This window comes from Stegodyphus dumicola, chromosome 3, assembly GCF_044657685.1.
Source record: "Stegodyphus dumicola isolate Sdum_Otavi_A_Nest chromosome 3, ASM4465768v1".
NCBI lineage: Eukaryota > Metazoa > Arthropoda > Arachnida > Araneae > Eresidae > Stegodyphus > Stegodyphus dumicola.
This window is the reverse complement of record NC_140770.1, coordinates 30,147,095-30,169,204: the sequence shown is the minus strand read 5'-3', so window position 1 is coordinate 30,169,204 and position 22,110 is coordinate 30,147,095. Positions and strand designations below refer to the sequence as shown.

General features: G+C 32.5%; 1 protein-coding gene across 1 annotated transcript in view; it reads left to right on the top strand.

Annotated features, from left to right (window-relative positions):
- The window catches only part of LOC118183385 (uncharacterized), a 124,494-nt gene that overhangs the window by 76,296 nt on the left and 26,088 nt on the right, over positions 1-22,110 (top strand). Inside the window, exons 2-5 of the mRNA XM_085812688.1 lie at positions 13,211-13,407; positions 13,883-14,007; positions 20,626-20,715; positions 20,832-20,966. Of these exons, the coding sequence (XP_085668814.1) occupies positions 13,230-13,407; positions 13,883-14,007; positions 20,626-20,715; positions 20,832-20,966 (528 nt within the window). The 5' untranslated portion in view covers positions 13,211-13,229. The remainder of the gene's footprint in view (positions 1-13,210; positions 13,408-13,882; positions 14,008-20,625; positions 20,716-20,831; positions 20,967-22,110) is intronic.

Sequence of the window (22,110 nt, the reverse complement as noted above, 5' to 3'; positions counted from 1 at the left end):
AGGGTCATTTTGAATGAATAAATGTAATAAATAAAATGTGTGTGTAAAATCTTTTGTTTGTTTGTTTGTCAATCCTACGCATAAAACACCAGCAGTTCTTTAAACTAAAAGAAAGAAGCGCACCGTCAGTTTTTTTTTTTTTTTTTTTTTTTTTTTTTTAAATATATTTTTAGCGAAGGTTTCTGGGAAAAGTGGCGTGCTTCTGTTTCGGTAGCATTTGCATAAAGCCCGATATTGTGTATCGTCCAATTCAGTGTTGATGGTTCCGTGGAAGAGCATTGTACCTTTAGTGATTTAACTTTTCGAGTCTTTTGAAGCCATTGACTTTTACCTTCACTTCTGAGTTTGTCATCTGTAGTTTTACAAACCGAATTCTCATCCAGCTGCTTTATTCTTTTCGAAAAAAAAATTCTTATAGTCAGTTAAGCTGTAAGTAAAATCATTATTTTGTTTATTGTTGAATGTAATTTGTTCTCGCGAAATTTATTTCATTTTCTTTGTTTATATTCATAATTTATTATTGTAAATATATACTTAAACGTTTGCGAGAATTTTCTGGAAGACATGATGAATTGAATATTTTAAAAATGAAGTAGATTTTGTAATGTATTCGACAGTATTTCAGTTGCTAGCTTATTACTTTAACAAGTAAATATAAGTGAGGATAGACATGACGGGCTTATTGTTTGTAATTAAAGTTGGCAGAAGTGTCCCGAGCTGTGTGTAACGTTTGATATTTTCTAATCGTGAGGACTTTTTACATTAACTAATGAAGAAATATAAAGAAAAGAATTTTTTTTTTTTTTTTTTTTTTTTTTTTTTTTTTTTATCTGCTAGACTGTTATGACCCTTTGGTTTTCATAATGCAGTAATTTAAGTATTTAAGCTCACATGAAGGGAGGACGAAGCTCAAATTATCGATTCATTAACTTAAGTCAACTGCCTTATTTATTAATAAATTTTGATCTTTTTAATTACAGTTACGAGTAACTATTCTCAATACATATCATTGTTGCCTACTATTTAAATTTCATGTAATCTCCATTTTATTTTCCCACTTCCTTGTACGAAGTAAAGGAAGCATTGTAATTGCAAAAAATTTCATATATCATATTTCAACGAAAGTATCCATTTCGACCCCTCTCGAATCCATTTAGAGTTTTTTTTTTTTTTTTTTTTTTTTTTTTTCGTGACATCTGTATGTTTTGACATAATAAAAGGCTCTTTTTTTTTTCAAACGGATTGTAAAACGGATTCAGATGGGATTTATGGAACTTCTATCATAACTAGGTGCAAATCTTCCTTCGTTGTTGCAATCGGACACACCAAACGTAACTCACGATCTTATCCGACTCGGTGAACTCTGTTTCTTTATTCTTATGTGTTTGTAAATTGTGAATTTTTTGCTTTAAAAGGTATCAAATTTTGTTTTTGTAATGTTCCATTTACGATTTTATGCCTTTAGTTAATCTGCATGCAACAGTTGTGAAATTACCAGCAATTTAAAAGTGTCACTAGGTCTAACTGAGCCGCCATTTGTTTACATTTGAAACTTTTAGTAGAATAGTGAATTAAGTCAGGTGGTCCACCAACATCAGTCTTTTTACCCAGTGGGTCCAAAGTTAAGTTTCAGTTATGTGCACGAAAAACTTTGTCGTCCTGCCCGTTGGCCAAATTACTTAGTTTGGCATAGAAATTGCAATCGGAGGGTGGGAAAAAGGAGGGAAAAAAAAAAAAAGTTAAGGCGTATCAACAACCCCTATACTGACAACGTTAAATTGGTCATTTTCGATGTACCTTTTCTGCTGTAGATACACGCATGAAATTTTTTGTGTAATTAAGTATACCTATCTGATTATACTGAAATGAGCTTTTGAAACATTTTGAATTTTAGAGTAATTTACAGAATATTTTGCTAGGCATAGTAAAATTTAGACTTTTTCTCACCCCCCCCCAAAAGAAAAGAAAAAAGAAGAAAAAAAAAATCTCAGTTTATCACGAAAAGCTCATTTCAGTAAATATTAAGAAACCAAATAAATAAACCATAAAAATTGTGCATACCTGTGAGCAGTAGTTCCCGAGAAAAGGTACATCAAGTATAAAAATATCACGTTTGGAGAAAAACGCGTGTTTATGTAAAAAATCCGCATTTATCAAAGCATTCGTTGACAAATTCAAACTAGATTTTTTACAGTTCTAATTTTCATAGAGATTAAAGAATGGTGTTTTTTGAAAGATAAAAGTGTAGAGAATTCGAAAATGCAAAAATCCGAAAAAACAATTTTTTGAAGATTTTTTGAGTTCTAACACCCCTTATAACTACTATTTTTAACTGCATTGGGTTTTTCTCTTTTTACAATCTTAATAGAAGACCTAAGTTTTTGTGTATTTCTGCCTTCCCGCGAAGTGAGAATTGAACTGATTGAATGAGAATATATTTGTAATGGAATTCAAAGAAATATGTTTAAATGAAGTGCAGCAAAAAATGTGTAGTTTAATAGGTCGTACGAAGAAGTCATGTGGTGTCCACATCAGATTTTTTAATTTGGAACAAGACCTTGAACTTGATATTGTGAATAATTTATCGATCCGCTAATCAATAAATTTTTCTCTCATTATTATAATAAAGTACTATTAAGAAGTGTTTTAGTAAGCTTTTATTTAAAATGAATATGCTAGTTAATACACTAAGGAAATCGTATATTTTAATGAGATTAATAGATTAAATAATTGTGTTTACTGAATTCATCCATAATTTTACATTGCTTGTAAAAAAAGTGTTGGACGGTTATGATAATTTAAATAATAATAATAAAAAAAGATAATGCAATTGACAGTTCAATTATGCCTTTGACATTAAATTAAATGAATAGGGAATTTTTAAAAGTTAGGTCTTATACATTTAACACGCATTTATTATTCCTGAAATAAAACTGTAAATGAATTCTGTAAATAGAATTAATTAATCTATTATTCCTATTAAAATCTCATTTACACGTTATCAGTAACGAAATCCGTATTCATTATTAAAACAAGCAATAACTTATATAAGAAAATTTTGAAACTGAGAAAAATAACTGAATTTCATTCAGCGAATGAAGGAATCGCCTTGAATATTTATTCAATTTCGGAAATTAGATGTAATAATTTTATGCAATAACAATGTTACATGAAGCTAAAATGGCGGAGGGGGGGAAGAGAACGTCGCTATTTCGTCATTAAGTGGGCCAGGACGGTGAATTCAAATGCATTTTTTCCGCGAGAAAGGCTTTTTCTTCCCATCTGCTTCAGGTTGTAATACATTTTTAAAAAAAAAGTATAGAAAATCGCTGAATTAATATTTTTTTATCAATCTTTTTTCAAATAAGGGCGAAAAGTTTGGTTTATGATTTGTGAAAATTTGAAAAAAATAATATCCGATGCATTTATGGCCAATTTTAAAATCAAATCGTCAAATAGTTTGGCAAATCTAGCGTTTTTAAAAATTCAAAAATTAAACTACATTTTTCATATAAATTTCACCGAAAAAAAAATATCTTCACCACTATGCATTGTTATCGGCTAGTAGTGTGTTTACAAAATTTAAAGTTCGATAGCTTATGAGGAAGTAGGTAAATATTGCTGCCAAAATTCCAAATGAGTGAACTAAATGAAAGCTTATAAAAAGTGCTTAAATTTGAAGAATTTGAAATGATAGTAAGCTACGCTTGCAGTGAAAAGTACCTTCATTTAATCTTTGAGTACGGTGGATAATACAGAGCTAGCCGAAAAGATATACACAAATTAAATGCTTAATAAACCGCTGAGTGTTTTTTTATCATGAAGTACTTAAAAGTATCGTGTATAAAGAAAGACATCAGGCTTACGATCTTCCGCTTGTTTTCTTGTCATCACCGTCACGTATGCGCTCTTGACGTCAGTCGAACCTTAATTTCCGCTAATCACGTAGAAAAAAAGGCTTTTTGCATGCTTAAATATGCGACAACAAATTTGATTACTGCAACGTCATTTTTGCCGTTGATGCGGAGATGCTGAAACGTGTTTAGGAAGAGCTGTTATCTGTCGTGATATGAAAGGATAACACATAGAAATATGTAACTTAGTCATGTAAACTTCAGGTCAAATTCAACCCAACTATGTTAAGTATTTCAGCCATGCAATTAAAATTATGCTTTCTTCAAAATTTTACAAGTGTGTATTTCTTTTAGGCCTAACCTTATGCATTTTCTTGCTGTGATATTTGGCACTAATTTTCGGGAAATATTTCAGTGTGAGGCTTGAGCATAAGAAGTAGGATTGTAATTACGCTCTGAAAGAAAAATATAATGTAATTGAAAATTTCTTACGCTTTCTTTAGGACGCTGATTTTCCGCTGGCTTTAAAAAAAAAAAAAAAAAAAAAAAAAAAAGTGTAAAGCTGTCTGATCAGATCACAAACCAAGCATGCTTTCTTCCGGGGATTTCTTCGCAAATAAAAATAACTCAAGGTCTTATCCTTGCTGTTTCTTATCGGCTATCCAGAGGTGATTAAAATATATGTCTCGCGAAAAACGTAACGTTATTTTATGATCAGATCCTAAAGGTATTCCAGTGCTGTGCGCTGGACGATGGCGTAGCTAGGACATTTGACGCTTGGTGCGGTCCCTGAATTTACCGTCCCTGTTGATATACAGACTATAAAAAATGTCAAGACATGTAGGGAAATAAAACCGCGTACATTTTTAAACAAAAACTATTATATTTTTATACTTCCCTGTACAAAAGAAAGGAAATATTGTAATTTCGAAAAATTTTGGGTATCATATATTTAAACGAAAATATCCCATTTGACCGCTCCCGGACCCATTTTCTGTATTTATTGAGTAACATCTGTACGTACGGACCACAGCCGACTTACAGAGTTGGCTGGGGTACGGACAGAATAAACGGACTTTTTTTTTTTTTTTAACAAACCAGCTTTTATTTTTGCAATCATTGGTCGTAGTCATATACTTCCAATTCCAGAAGTATTTTGAATTACGAAAATATTCATATTTTGGCAAATTGAAATTGAAAATAAGAATTAATTTTGAATAAATAGTAATATTTACTTTTACTGCGGTCACACCCGGCTTCTATAATTATATTTAGGAAAGTTTTAAACCTTGTTATAAAAAAATAAAAGTACTAGTAGTGTGACTCCCGTACGACAAATTTTACCGGGATATTTAATTTCAAAATTTGCAGTTTTTGGTGTCATTTTCCAGTTGTCTTGTGGGATCGGTTTTAGAATAATTCGAGGAAATAAGTTTAAAAAAAGTGCAGTAAAAAATATTTATTATTTAATAGAACGTGCAAGGAGGTCATGTAGTGTCCACATCAGTATTTTCTTATATGTTGGAATAAATACTGGCCTTATATTCCGCCATTTCTTATGTTCTATCAGAACAAAGCTCTTCAGTAAACTCCTTCTGCTTTAACTCATTTGGTAGCCTAATGAGTAATCAATAGTACTTCGATTTGCATTCAGATTTTGGTGGACGGAGTAATTGCATGGACTTTTTATCAGCGTGGTATAAAGTGGTATACAAATACCATTCTCTTTAAATTAAAAAGCGTGTGAGTTTGGCTGTTCCCATCAAATGTCTGAGGAGCAAGCATCCGGCTGCTGGGGCAGGGGACCGTAGAAAATCCTCCATGAAGGCACGGACTAACTGTTTTGGTATCATTTTATTCATTATAGAAAACACCAAAAAAAAAAAAAAAAAAAAAAAAAAAATTTCGGAGACAAATTCCCTCTCTCCCCCCGAAACCAATTCGAATTCTAGGGAACTTTTCTGAGATAAACTTGTAGTGATTGCAATTATCTAATTTTACTTCCGTAATATTTTCAAAACTATCAATTAGAACAGGCTTGCAGATGTATACATATGTCCTCCAACTGCCTATGACCTACCGGCGGCCAAACAGTAAAATCACTGAATACTGATTATTCGACGGCTTCAAATCCCGGCGACTAGGCTGGCTTTATTGGAGTTTTTGCGTTTTCCTCATGTGTAACGTGAGTGCGAGCTAATTTACCTGAGCACTGAATATTGATAGTTGAACTCCGATTCAAATCTCTGCGAACGAGCTGCTTTTATTGGAGTTTTTCCGTTTTTCCTCGCGTACAAAGATACTGGTCAATAATTCATTGAACTTAAAGAATTAGTCCTCCGTGACATTGTCACCTTCAAAGTAGTTCCCTTCAGCATTCACACACTTCTGCATTCGGTGCTGCCATTGCTGGTAACAGCTCTGGAACGAGGTTGTTGGAAGGCCCTTCAGGAGATTCTCCGTTTTTGCCTGAACCTCTTCAGCTGAGGTAAAATGGGTTCCCTTTAAGTAAGATTTAACTTCGGAACTAAAAAAAAAAAGTCCAGTAAAGCCGAATCAGGTGAATAAGGAGGATGCTCCATCACGGTAATGTTTTTGCTGGTCAGAAACTACTTGACAGCCGTGTGAGTGATAACAGCCATTCCATCACTCCACAACTGTGGCATTATTTTTTCTAATTGTTTCACGAAGTCTTTTTAGTACTTCAATGTAGTGGTATTGATTAATAGTCTGACAACTGGGAACCCATTCAATCATGATGAACGACCAATGGGGCGCCCAGCACGTTCATCATCTACCACACTGTCTCTTCCTCTGGAAAACTGCTTATGCCATTCAAACACACGTGCATGACACAAGGTTTTCTTCTCCATAACCCTCGGTTAACATTTAAACTGTTTCCTCCGTGGCTGATGTCTTAAATTTCACAAGAAACTTGATGTTGACTCGCTTTTCGGTTTTTACATTAGACAATTTTTCGGCAGAATGCAGTTGCACGTGTTCGTTCACTCACTGACGCAGTACTTCCACTGGTGTGGTCGATTAAACCGAAACTGGCCGCATGGATAGAAGAGGTGTGTGGCATGACGTCACCTAAACAGTTGTTGCCAACTTCACTCTGTTTTCAAGCTACACAGTGTCATATTTTTTTTTTTCTTTTTTTTATTGTCACACCTCGTATAATGTGAATATGAGTTCATTTTAACGTAAAAGTTTCTCTACGAAAGAATCCAGTAGGCAAGCACCCTTGAATGCTTTATCTAAATAATCTTAATTCAATAGCATGCCCGTCAAAAACCTTTATATAGCTTACCTTGAATGCCGGATTAAGAGGCGGTTTTTACTAACGGTCGCCAGGGGCGCTAGGCTTAAGTGTCACTAAATATGTCAAAAAATTAGCTGTTTATATTGTACTTATTCCAGATGCATCTTAAAAAAACGCCACCATACATAAAGGGACACCACATCAGCGGCATAGCTAGAGGGGCCTTACCCCCGCCCGTGGTGCCACATTTTTTGAAGGTGGTGTTTGGTCTCATATAAAGCATATTATAGGAGTTATTCATGTCACAGATTTTCGGAACAAAAGACAGATGTATTAGATTATAGCAAAGTTCTCTACAGTTAACTGTCCAAGGGACAGGATGTCTCGTGGTAGAACTAAAATTCTTCTCGAAAGGCTTCTAAGACATTTTCTCCCTTTTCTCCACTTGCCTTCGTGGTGTAACTCGAAGCACACTCGATGCGTATTCGGAAAGTCTCGGCCAGTTCGAATCTCAGCTAGAGCATTGCTGATTTATTCAGTTTCCTGATATCGAAAAATTCTAAAAAGACTCTACAAGTACCACCCGGACAGTTTTTAATCATCAGGAATTGACGATTGCATCCCCAGTCACCCTTTAAAGGGGGTATGTAAGGTGTTTTCTTCATCCTGCAAATGTAATTTCGAGCCTTCTGATGTAATTGGAAGCACTCGACAAGTATTCGGAAAGTTCGGAGTTCGAATCCCGGCGAGAACAACTGCGGACTTTTTCAGTTTCTCGTGATGATTTGAGGCTACAAAATTGGGAACTAACTCATATTTACATTACGAATAGGGAACTTGCGCATATTGACGTGATAGATACTTTAACACAACATTACATAGCCTACGGGTAAACCACATAAAGCAGTTAGGCTGCTGTTTTGTGATTTGTCCCTAAATCGAACTACCATTATTCGGCCATAATACAAATGATAATCAAAATATGATCTTAAATGGCATAAATACGGAAGAATTCCTCACTGGGAGAGAAATATTTCAGGGTTTTATTTTTGTTACTGTTTAGGTCGATGAAAGCGAGAGGTGGAAAGATGGTCACTTTGAATTATTATAATTTGTTCTAAAATAATCTCTAAAACAAAACTCCAAATACTGTTATTCTACTTTGAATTTTACTCACAGTAATTTCTGCCCAAAGAATAATAATAATTTTAAGCCCAAAGAATTTTTTTTTTTTTTTTTTTTTTTTTTATGTTTTGTGTTTTTATCTTTATTTATTAAATATCATGTTCTTCGCACTCGTACCATAAAATTCAGTTCAACAGCAATATCACAAAATATTTAGAAGAGAGTGTCTTTAGAATTTCCGATACAAAGTCTCTTGCACTGAAGATTTAAAAAAAAAAAAAAAAAAAAAAAAAAAAAAAAAAAAAAAAAAACCTTCCGTACAGTGTAGCCATTGCTATCTTTGAAGTTGTTGAGTTTCTTAATCAAAAACTCTTAAATGCTTTACAAAATATGAAATAGATAATAAAACAAATTCCAAATTTGGCCTTCCAGATGCCCGTATTCGGGTGGAGACGTATCTTATTCAGAATTTGATGGCTCTAGGTACCGTTGTTTTCCACAATGCGAAAAACACATATATTTACACAAATTCTTCATTATTTAATGTCTTTAAATATAATACAGGGCTCTAATATTTGGTGGCAACAATTTAAAAAGGCGTTCGCCGTCTGTAGTGAATCAACGGAAAATACCAAAACGAAATTAATAGCCCTTCTGGGCAAATTGCCCGTTTGGGCTAAAAGAGATGAGCAGAGAGAAATTTGATCATCGACTCTAAGAGCAAGAACCTAGAGCAATGAAAAAGGTCCAATCCACATCGATGTTTTTCAGGTTAGCATTGTCTAAAGTTTAAAAGAATATACAGCGTATGTGTTCTCTTACTTCTGGAACAGTGCTGTAATTTTCTTTCCATCATAAGACAACATTCCCTCCTCTTGTACCAGACACAGCACGATTCTCATCTTTCATGTACGTGGAGAGGGAGGGAGAAATAGCAAGCCAACGGGGAAAAGAAACAAAATAGAAACAGGAATGGGGTGGTCCTAAGCAGGTGTTTTGGGGAAACAGCCGGTACTCCAGTGAAAGTTCTCTCAATGTCAAGGCTTCGGCTCAAGGAACACTAAACGACACCGGTTTAAAGTACCTGTTGCTCGCTATGACTTGAAACGAGGTTGTTAAATGATACTTGAACACGTGTTTTGGGTAAATCAATTTCCCTTTTTTTTTTTTTTTAAATTCATTGCGGAAGCAAGCTTTTCAGTGTTTTAAAGTATTTAAAAAAGTGAAAGAAAATTACACTCTAAAGAAAATATCTCTGATCGTTGTTTACTTAAATTTGTTTCAGCAAAAATATTTTTTTGTTATTTTTAGGAGAAAGAGGGGGTTATTAAACCAGTTTCACAAGTTCGTTAACTGTGTTGAAAACCTTTATATCAAACATCTGTGAATGACCAGTTGTGAACTGCTTGATTTTATCAATAATGCCAGAGTTATGACAATTTAATACACTATCCTTTAATTTAAGACTCGTGCATTTGCATCCATCCAATAGCCAATGAAGAAACAGGCTAGATAGGCTGTCACTCAATGCGCTAAGCATAATAATGTATGTTAAATATGTCCAAAAAAAATTTTTATTTTTATTTTTTTCCCATGGTGCTGATATCACATTAAGAATGTGGGATACGCTTGCCTTTGTTCTGGATTTAAAATGTTTTTATCTGGTCATATTTGCATCTCTGTGTAGTTGCCTAATATTTTAAAATCCAAATATCATAATTAAAGGAAACCACATGGAATAAAATAGCAGCAAAAGCTTATAACTAGAAATTCAAAAGAAATAAGATAGAAATATGTCTTAGGAGGCAAATTTTGTGTCAACTTAGGATTTAAAACAGACTTTCATTTATGGATTATATAATAATCAAATATATAAAGTTATTTTATCCTCATTAATATCTATAATGTTAATTATTTGCATAACATAAGAGCAGTATGAAATATATGATTTGTTGTTTATGTTTTGGTATGTGAAATTTCAGGAATAATTTTCAATGCTTATTCACTTTTTAGTATTTAACCCTCTGAGTGGCATGACTGCCTTTATTTATTTGGTCGTGCAATTTTTTTATCATTTTGTATATAAAAGGCTATGATGTTGCTCTCTTACTTTCTTTAAATTTAGAAAGTAAGTGCTGTTTAAATACAAGTCTTAATGAGCAGATTTTAAAACTTTGCTTCTCAGAGGATTAATTTTTTTGAGAAACAATTTAAAAGTTTAGTTTGTAAAATTGTTTTCTTTTATAGCATCAGCAAAGTACACTGGGGATCAGACTTGGAAAACATAATAAAAATCTCTTATTATCTATTATCTAACATAATAAAAAGTTCAAGCTGCATTTTAATTTAAAATTACTCTTACTTTCTTTAAATTCAGAAAGTGCTGTTTAAATACAGGTCTTAATGAACAGATTTTAAAACTTTGCTGCTCAGAGAATTAATTTTTATGAGAAACAATTGTTTTCTTTTATAGCATCAGCAAAGTACATGGGGGATTAGACTTGGAAAATAACATTATAAAAATCTCTTATTATCTATCTTTTATTAGCATAATAAAAAGTTCAAGCTGCATTTTAATTTTTTGTAAAAGCTTAGCTAATTATTTAAGATGTTGCATAGCTATGGGAGAAAGATATGATATAGTACTAGAAGTGATCTATGCCACTGGTCTCAAACATAGATTGCAAGTGAGCTGCATGCATGATTGGAAAACAAACGAGAGGCCAGGTTGTCCCCCCCCCAAAAAAAATATATTTTTTTACTGAATAAAAACTTTAAATAATTTTTTTATTTCATTTTCCAAAAAGTTTTTACCAAAATGTACAGAAACAACAACAGTAATATTGCAATTGAAAAAATTTATAGTTATTTTTTATTTAAAATCTAAATTAGGTATCTGCAGCATACTTTTGTTTGTTACACTTTGTAATTAAAATATACTGACAGCTAAATATTAAATTTTCAGATTGATATTTATTTCAAATAATTTTAGCATGTTTAATTAATTATTAAATAACTTACAAATTTAAACTAAAATCAAACAGATTATGAAATTTTCAAAATTTTCAGAGGAGCTCTTCCAAGTGGGACAAGAATTGAGATTAAATAATGAAAAACTAGTTTTGTTCTTTTATTTATTAAAGTTTTCTTCAGTGTATAAATAAAAATACTTATGTTCATATGTAAATAATTTTAAACTTCTTTTTGTACTATAGCTTGACACATCATGAAATTTCTTTTCTGATAAGAGTTTGTAACCTTGGAAAGAAATTTTTGGAAATTATCTTCGTCCTGAATTGTAGATACTTATCGAGGAATTGGGTTCTTTTCTTATCATTTTTCCACTACTTGTCAGAAGAACGAAGGATTACTTGAAGGAACTTGTTCACATATAAATGTATTTCCAAACCACACCATTATTCTTAGTACAAAAATTCATAACTGAGTTTATTTATTTTTTGGCAAGTATGAATAAACTTAATGAAATCTGTATCTTCCAATCTTTGAGTAAGATTTATATCACATTGCGAAATAAAATGGGACATTATTCAAGTGTGTTTTAGTGAAAATGAAAATAATGTAAACTCAAACTGCAAAAAATTAAAAGCATTAAATCTCTGCGAAAAATTCATAGTTAAAATGTCTCAGTGAGCTGCATAAAATTGTTTTCGGGGTTGCATGCAGCCACCACTTTGAGACCACTAATCTATACTGCTAATGCACATAATAAATACTTAAATTTAACTGGTATGAATTGAAAATAGTATTTTAGAGATTAAAAGTACGATTTAGTCTAACTATCATTTATTAATAAAATTAATTTTTATATATTTCAGCTACTTGGTTAGTTTTAAAATTAATACAGTGGGTAAAAGTAGAAGGAAAAAATGTAATTACATACAGTCAAAAGTCTTTAATCCGGACTCGTCGGAACTTCGGCAATTCAGTTTTTCAGAATTATTTTAAATCTGGTAAGATGGCATTCAGAAATTATAAAATTAAAAATATGAAACCGTAATTTATGAAATAAAGAGCAATTATGATCTAAAGGGTATCAAAATTTACAAAAAAAAAAAAAAAAAAAAAGCTTAATATTTATTTGTTTACTTTATTAAACATTCCTTTCAACACGCGCATTCATAAAGCATACATTACGCATAGTCGAAATTAGAAAATTGCAACCAGAAAACTATTTGATGTGTATTCGTTATAATGACGAGGAATTTGATTTAAATCATATCAAAGACGGAGTACATCGAGATGAAATACTACATTTTGTAAGGAATTATAAGTCGAATAAAATAAAAACATCTGCCCTGAAGATAAGGATAGTGCTGACAGATCAACTTCCAGGTTATTGCGCGCCGCGATGTCCCCCCCCCAAGAATAGCATGAAATTGATAAACAGATTTCAGAATGGTTAGAGAAACAAAGGATATATGCCTTTAACCATTTTTTTCAGAAATTTCACTTTTTGTTTGATGGAGACCGAAACATGCTTTCACTTTGTAGATCCTTTGGCAGCTCCAGAATCGGAAATTCTTTTTGACATAATATGTTCAAGCGTATTTTTGTAAAATTGCTCTCAGTCTGCAAAAAATAATAAGCCGGATCCAATTAGAAGATTAAGGAACAATGCAATTTGCAGCATTAACTGAAATAGATAATTAGATAATTTTAGCTTAGCTTATACTGTCCGTTATGTATTCAATGCGCATGCGTAAAGGTAAACTCAGATGCTTTTACGCATGCGCAGAAAGTTAGTAGCTTTGAGGTCCGGATTATAGATCATTACGGATTATGGACGTCCGGATTAAAGACTCTTGACTGTAATAATAATTTAGGTATCAAAATTTGATAGTGTATGTTGTAAAGAGTTTAGTAGAAAATGTAACTACAAACACTGATGTTATTGATTGATTGTTATTCCTGTATTCATTCCATGGTATTATTGCTATCTTTATAGGTCTATTCATATTGGTGACATGAAAACTAATAAAGAAGTGCTGAAAAATGAAGATGACAGAAAAGAAAGGAATAGTAGCTCCTATAGTGAATTACCGGAAGATTCTTCTCCTGCTAAAGTTATAAAAAAGGAATCGAGAAAAAGCAATAAAGAAAACAGAGAAATCAGAATTCTGAAACGAAGTAAAACTGTAAAAGGTTAATACAAAGATTATTATTATTATTATTATTAATTTTTCAGATTTAAAAGATATGCAGCAGTTAAACCACTTGTTATCAGATTCTCTTTGATACTTTCTTGTTATAGTGGCTTTCAGCAGGAGATAGTTTTCCCTGCTATTATCTATTCCAGAGTATCTCGTAAAGAAACTGACATACTATAGTGTGCAAATTAATTGGGACAAAGTGATTTTTTTTATTTTGATATTATGTACACCTTGCCAAAAAAAAGGGGGGGCAGTAATCAAGGAAGCTCTTAATTGTGATAGTTTTGAGAAATTTGGGTCAAACCTTCAATTGCTTGGACCCTCAATTGGGAATTACGATATATGCTTTTTACAACATATGCTTTGTGCAATGTATGTATATATTTATACATGAAATGAATCAAAAGTGACAAATATACATTAGTTGCTGATTGTTTGTGTGTTTAATCAAGTTTTCTATTTTCCAGAAAAAAATGATCCTGATAGGTTCAGTGGTGAAGGAATAAATTTTAAAGCAAAAGTTATAGGAATCGAACATGTATTAGATGCAAGAGGGAATCGCATGTGCCAAGATGCACTTCAAAGATTAAAGGTAGGTTTTGAGTGTTTTGTTAATTTTTGTATGAATGTTGGATTTAAGTAGTCATTTTATTTTGCCTTGTACATTTCACATTTTCTGTATGTGTGTTTCTTAAACAGTTAAGTCTAACGTAAAATTCATAATATGTTATTTTATTTATTGACTTATGAATTATAAAGAAAACAGTTTAAATCAAAACTGTTTTATGTATTTATTTACCTTCTTTAACTCATCTCGGTAAATAAAATTACTGACCCCCAGTGATTAAATTCTTCTCTAAAATTAGCATACATCAATTATGATGATGCTTTTAAATCTCCCAAAAAATTATGTTTTGATAAAGCTATTAAACTGTGATGATTTGATCCAAAGCCATTCTCACTATAACACGTTCGTTGGATTCACTATAACAAGTTGGTTGGACGAGAATTTTTATAGCCTTAAGGCAGTAAAATCTTATCCAAATTTATGTTAAATGCTTGAACAGAATATTATGTTCTGTCAATCAAGTGATTGTTAATTCTGAAATCAGCAAGTTACGATATATTTTATGAGGTTTTATTTAAGAGGTTACTCAGTATTGATGGTATAGAATGGTAATAAAGTGGTAATAGTAATGATTGCAGCTGAATTATTTGCATAATACGTACAACTTATCAGAATTCATGTCTTGGATACCATCAACTGTTACCATGTTATCTTTTTAATAAGTAGGAATATGCTGATTATTTTATCTCATTGTTGCATGGATGGATATTATAATCACTGGGAATGAAAAAGCAGGTTCTGTATGAACATCACATGAAATGTTTCTATGTAGACAAAGTGACTGTTCTGAAATCATATCTCAAACCATGATTATCTTAGCAAAAAGTGATACTTTGTGACTAATGGGATGATCATTTTAATAGCATTGTTTCATTGTTGCTCTTGTAAAAAGCCTCAGCTTCTCTGCTGATCATGAGCATGAATGTCGCTGACATTTACCCATTTGATCATTGGATTGTCTTTGGATTGATGAGCAATCAAAAGTTGATTTCTGCATTTGGCATCTTCCAATCTAGTGTGCATATTTCAGGTACTCCTGAACTTCCTGTAGAAGGTATGTCATGACCGAAATTATGTGAAATAGCACTTCATCTTTTCCCGATTTCAGTTCAAAAAGTTGTACTATGGCATCTGTCAGATATCTGAATGCTGTTTGCAAGTAATTAAAAACACTAGTCAGTATTGTTGTGGATTAAAACTGTTTTGAACTGTTGTGAAGTAACATTTGGTTGCAACTCAGCAGTTCTTTTTTAATGTGCTTAACATATTCACCTGTGACGTTCAGCAGTTCCTTATTAATGTGTTTAACATGACTTTTAACTAACCACAGAGGAAACATTTCTGTTATTTAAGAGCACAGGTTCCAAAGATCATTATTGCATCAGAAGGTTTCAATACTTAAAGTCAGTGTATAGACGTATCTTTTGGTTGGGTTGCAATTAGAATGAAGAAGGTTCCTCAAATTCTTGTTAAGCACAATATTTATGGGAATCTTTGGTCCCAAGAAATTTTCATTGTTAAATAGTACCTTCCTTATTGATTTACTTACATGGCCATAAAACAAAATTTTCCCTCACCATCATAAAAAGTTGCAGGTAGAAACCTGCAATTTCAACTAATTTCAGAAGAATGCATTTTCAGAAAGAATTGCCAGTTGTGTTTTGCATTCATGGATGTGATATGGCTTCTACGTTATGCCGACAATGCATTTAGGTTGACTGAATTGAAAAATAAATAAAATACATATTTCAAATTCAGAAACAGTGTACATAAAATGCGCTAAGGGAATATTTTGAATTAATTGTCATATCATTGTAGAAGTGTTATCCTTTTCTCATTGTATGAAATCTTGGAATTATTCTGGACCAGATCATCTGTTTCTTGATGACTTTTCTTACAATACTTATATAATTGTATATACAGTAAGACCCCGCTTAATGCTGTTTCATTTAGCGCTGTTTCGGTTTAGCACTTTTTTATTTCAACCCGGGAATTCCACGAAATCGCTCGCAGCATACGGGGATTCCACGAAATATTATGCAGCGATAGGTTTCAAATACATATCCGAAAGAGTGTACTTGTATTTCTTGTTTGGTACGGTATTGTACAGACATATTTTGAAGGGGTAAATGTGGAAGATGCCGAAGAAATAATTCAAGAAGCAGCGGCTAGTCTTTCTAATGATGAGCTCAAGGAATTAACTGAACAAGAAGAAAACAAAAATGTTGACAGCAGTGATTCAGAAGGAGAGCAAAAAGAACTTTCGATGGCGTTTGTAAAAAGGAGTTTGTCTACCATAACTGAAATAATGGATCAATTCATTGAAAATGATCCGAATTTTGACAGGAGCTCAAAAGTAAGGCGTGGTGTTAGAGATGCTCTATCCGTTTATGAAGAACTTTTAAGAGAACAACGCAAAAGAAAAAGGCAAACAACATTAGATGCTTTTGTTACAAAAAGGCAGAACACTGAAAACGCGGAAGGCTAACTAAATATGACTGACTTAGAATTTTATTTGTTTTTTTTTTTTTAAGAATATTCGTTTTGTTATTTATATTTTGTTTTTATTTTTGCAAGAAATAATAACGTGGTATTAAATTGAGCTTTAAGAAATAAATGTTTGGTTTTATTTTTATTAAAAAAACATACTTTTTAAATTTAATACCTAACCAATTTCCTAGCCATCTTCCCCTAATCCCAATATTTACATGTAAAGATAGCCTCGTTTAGCGCTGTTTCGCATTACGCTCTACTTTGATGGAACGTATCCCCGCGTTAAGCGGGGTCTTACTGTACAGTCAAAAGTCTTTAATCCGGACTCGTCGGGACTTTGGTGATTCCCAATTATCGATTTTTCCGGATTATAGATCATCAGTTTAAATCTGGTAAGATGGCATGCAGAAATTATAAAATTAAAAATATGAAACCGTAATTTATAAAATAATGAGCAATTATGATCTAAAGGGTATCAAAATTTACAAAAAAAAGCTTAATATTTATTTGTTTACTTTATTAAACATTTCTTTCAACGTGCGCATGCGTAAAGTATACATTATGCTTAGCCGAAATTAGAAAATTGCAACCAGAAAACTATTTGATTTGTATTCGTGATATTTATAATGACGAGGAATTTGATTTAAATCATATCAAAGACGAAGTACATCGAGATCAAATACTACATTTAATAAGGAATTATAAGCCGAATAAAATAAAAACATCTGCCCCGAAGATAACGATAGGGTTGACAGATCAACTTCCAGTTCATTACACGCTGCCAAGTCCCCCCCGTGCAGCGTGAAATTGATAAACTGATTTCCGAACGGTTAGATAAACAAAGGATATGCCTTTATCCATTTTTTGGAGCAATTCCACTTTTTGTTTGATGGACATCGAAACATACTTTCGTTTTCGTAGATCCTTTGGGAGCTCCAGCATCGGAAATTCTATTTGACATAATCGAAAGTTCAAGCTTACTTTTATAAAATTGCTCTTACAGTCAGCAAAAAATAATAAGCCGGATCCTATTTGAAGATTAAGGAACAACGCAATCATCAACATTAACTAAAATAGACAATTAGATAATTTTAGCTTATACCGTCCGTTATACATTAAACGCGCAGCGAAAACATATTCTGCGCTTGTGCACACGCAAATGCGCAGTCGTAAAGATCTTACGCGCACGCTTAAACACCTATGCGCATGCGTCAACACGTCGCATGCGCAGAAAGTTTTTAGCTTTGAGGTCCGAATTAACGACTTTTGACTGTATTATATTATAATGACAATCTAAAATTAATCTTTTCATAAATATGACATCACACATAAACTTTTCATTATATATAGGTATCCAAAAGTTGATTATTTTTTTGCTAATGAAATTTATCTGGAGCATGTTGTCAGCAGTCAGATCTAAAATTACCTTGGATGCAAGTAAATTTAGAGGAGATCAGATTAGCTTAGTCACCTGCAACTTCACCTAATTGCAGAGGAAGCATATCTTTTTAGGGTAGAGGTTCCCAAGCATTTTCCATTCTTAGTATTATTGATGTTTCTAGTTAGGTTAGGTTACTATTAGACTGAAGAGCAAACTATCTCAGCACCTGGTTGAATGGAGTACTTTCAAGAATCTTTGATTCCAAAAATTTTTGTGACAAACATCAAATTTCCATCAACGTTATTGCTTGCTGGTATATGCAAATGATTGCATTCTTGTTGGATCTGCAGTTTATTGTTTCATAAAATTGCTTCTCATGTTAGTCAGGAACCCATGACTGTCAAGGTGAACATGAAATCAATTTGTCCAAAAGGTCCATACCGAATGCCATGCAAGATCTCATTGGCCACAGATCACTAATGCCCAAGAACACAGACAATGAAGTTGTGTCTCAGTCTTATGTTATTGTGTAGCCACATGATGTATCGAGTATTGGCCCATGTGCATGGGCAACAAATCTCTGCACAGGCAATGTGACAACATGATCAACACCATAGACTGTCAGTGTGGTAATAATTGTTGTGGCTTTCCTTGAGGCTGCAGCAGTGGCAGCACTTCATCTTTTCAGACAAATTCCAGTTCTATGTAAAACATGATGCATGCATTCCTATGTGAAGGTACAGAGAAAAGAATATTGCCAGCTTGCATTCATCATCGTCATGTAGGCCCAGCGCCTGGCATGCTGGTATGGGGTGCCATTCCATATACATCCTGTTCACCTCGTGTTCATTGCTGGTAATGTGGACAACCATCTTTACATTTCTGATGTGTTAAAGCCCATGGTTGTCTCAAGGTGCACATAACCTTAATCTTTCAACTAGATAATGCAAGACTGCATGTTACATATGCTGTCCTGATCTTCCTCAGTACAGAGAATGTTCACACAACTACTTGCCAACTGCACCTTCGATACAGAGGGTGCCTGCTATTACGGTTGATAAACATTTGCATAGAATTGAAGCCATATCAGCTGAAGTATTCGTATGTTATCCAAGCTCAGTTTGACTTGATGCCCAGCCAGTTTACAACCATTGTTGCTGCAAGAGGTATCAACTCTCTGTACTGAATTTTGCTCATGCAACCTGCAAATTTAATCATGTCTTTCTCCCTTATACCACATATGTACAATAAGTAAGATTTTTCTATTTGCTTTTTTTTTTTTTTTTTTTCCCCTTGTGTAGTAAGTTCACTGGCTTGCAGTGTAATTAATTATATCTCATGATACTACCTTGACCATACAACAGATATTTTTTCTGCTCACCATAAAAAGTTTTATGTAGAAACCTGCCATTGTAAAAGAATTCCAGAAGAATGTTAAAAGTCTGTATGAAAAGGTTTAAATGAGTTAAAATTTGAAAAGACCTTGAATTCATGTACATTTATTGACATTTTCTCCTTGAAAGTAATTTTCACATCAATTTATAAACAGGAGTGTTTTGTATACAGTGTTTTTTAGATGTTGTTCCTGTCAGAGAACTTATTAATTATCTGATCCTAAAACCTCATAGGCAAAGTACCATGTTTATGAAAGTGTTGACATATATTGTGGTATATCTATAAGCCAGTGCTTCTCAACCTTTTTTGCACTCCTTTCACCGTTGTGAGACAGGCATTCCTTCCTTTCCAAAACTTGAAAAATACATATATGTTTATTTAAATTGGGATTATTTTTACTGTGTTTTAAAACTGTATTGATAAATACCAAGCAAAAGCAAAAAATTTGTTGATAAATACCAAAACTTGAATAAAAGTAATTTTTTATATTCATAAAACTAAATACTTTAGTTTTACTAATAATTTATTACTTAAGTATTTAGTTTAAACTAAATACTTAAGTAATAAATAAAAAGCTGACTGGATACCCCCTTAAAACTATAAAATTATTCCCTGGGGGAAATCATCTCTGGTTCAGAACATGTGCTATAAGCCATCCATGGTCCTCATTTTAGGAAATACTACTATAGAGTAAAGATAGAGGGGATTGTTTAGAAAATTTATGATCATTATTCTACTTTATAAAATTAACCACTTGCACTACGACTAAACTTCACGGTTCTGGTGCCGTGCGCTACAATATAACAAGCGGTTAAGTGTCTCATTTACACTGCTCCGTGTCTGCGAGTACAATTCAGAGCCGTAACTCGAGAAATAAACAATCTCATTGTTAGGTGACATGTGCACTACATTATTTTCATTTTTGCGATAAATGCCTATCGACATGGTGTTCACGTCAGTTGCGGTTTGGGACAAAAGCATCTCAACATGCGTGGCACGTCTTTTTAGCGCAAGTGGTTAATGAAATATTAAAGGTTTGAGTTATTAATAATCAGTTTATATTTTAAATTATTATATTATTATATTTTAAATTATTTTGAATTATTGGCTAAAATTGCCAAGTTATGAAAGTCAATTACCGCCAGTTCTGGTAGAAACATTTTATTCAGAAAATGATTATGTATGTGAGAAATTTCTTGCACTTGAATTTTACATATGGATTAGAATATAAATGAGTACAAGCATCTATGAAAATACCAGTTGTATGTGCTTTCTTCAAGCATTTTATGATTAATTATAATTTTTCTTTCCAGACTGCCGTAAAAACATCTGGTGAACATAAGCAAAGGATAATATTGAATGTATCTTTTAATGGAATAATAATTAAGGATGATAAATCTGGGGTATGTTGAAAATAAAAATTTTCATCAAGAGTTTCTGATTATTAAGAAAATTTTTCTTCTGTGTTTACCTTTGTTGCATGTTAATTGACTGTCTTATTTTTCCCCTTTAATTTCAGGAAATTTTGCATCATCATCCAGTTCATAAAATATCTTGTATATCTCAAGACACAAGTGATAGCCGTGCATTTGGATATGTATTTGGCTGCCCTCAAACTGGTCATCAATTCTTTGCTATTAAAACGGAGAAAGCAGTAAGGACTTTCATACTATTCTATAGGAAATTAGTGTTGTTGTTTTTTAAATGAGAGACATTGTCATTGTAAATATTTGAGAGGTTATTTGTATATTTTTGAATGATTTTGCTTAAACAAATAACTGAAATTAACAAAGCATAACAGAATTAGTTGGATAAAGCAATTAGATAGAGGGGCAATTTATTGGCTGCTGTAAAACTCTTGTAAACTCAAAGCAGCTAAATACTTTTTGGATAGAAGGCTGCATTTTCATACTTTCAAAAAAATTCTCATTTTTCAGTTTAAACTATAAGTAGGAGTCTGAATTAAGATATCAAAGATAACGATGAACAATATCATTCACAGAAAAGGGAAAAAACAGTATATTTCCTACAGGAAACAGAATCTTAAATGTTTATTCAAGAAAAGTGTGGGGGCAAGGGTGGCTTAGATGGATGAGTAAATACATTTAACAGTAAGCCAAAAAGATTTTTTTAATGCATTATGTAGGCAGGGCTGTAAGGATCTTTTGTGTTGCACTTATTTTTTTCAGGACATGATTTGGGGGGGGGCTTACTTTCTCTGATAGAAATTTGCAATCTGATAGCAAAAATTGGGTTTGGTGTAATAAACAATTGCAAAAAGTGAAATTAAATCTTGTGAGAGAGCAGGAACAAAATATGTTTTTATCAGGTGAGTGAACTAAAGATTTATATGAAGTTTCAACTAAATTTGAGATTTTGAAGCAAAAGAAAAGTGCTTAATATGCTCAGATGAAAATTATAAGTCATGTAGAACTTAAAGTTACCTCTGAAATACACGTGAGCAAAAATCGATGAACCTTGTCATTGCTGAGTAATGCAAAAGAATCAGATGATTTTAGTAATGCTAGTGCCAGACAAAATCCTTTAAATGAACCTGTGGACATCAGATTGTTATCAACCTTCTGTTCTTTTGTTACTCTTGTGTTTTGCATGTGTTTTAACAGAGAACTGTATATTTTCACAGTGGTAATAAATTTTGATATTCCTAGTAACTTAATGAATGTAGTCACAAGGAGCCTACTATTTGATTTCTTTCGCAGTTTCTTATGTCAAGTGTCCATGATTTGAATTAAATTTTGGAGGAACTGATATTTTAAATGTGTGAAAAACATGATATT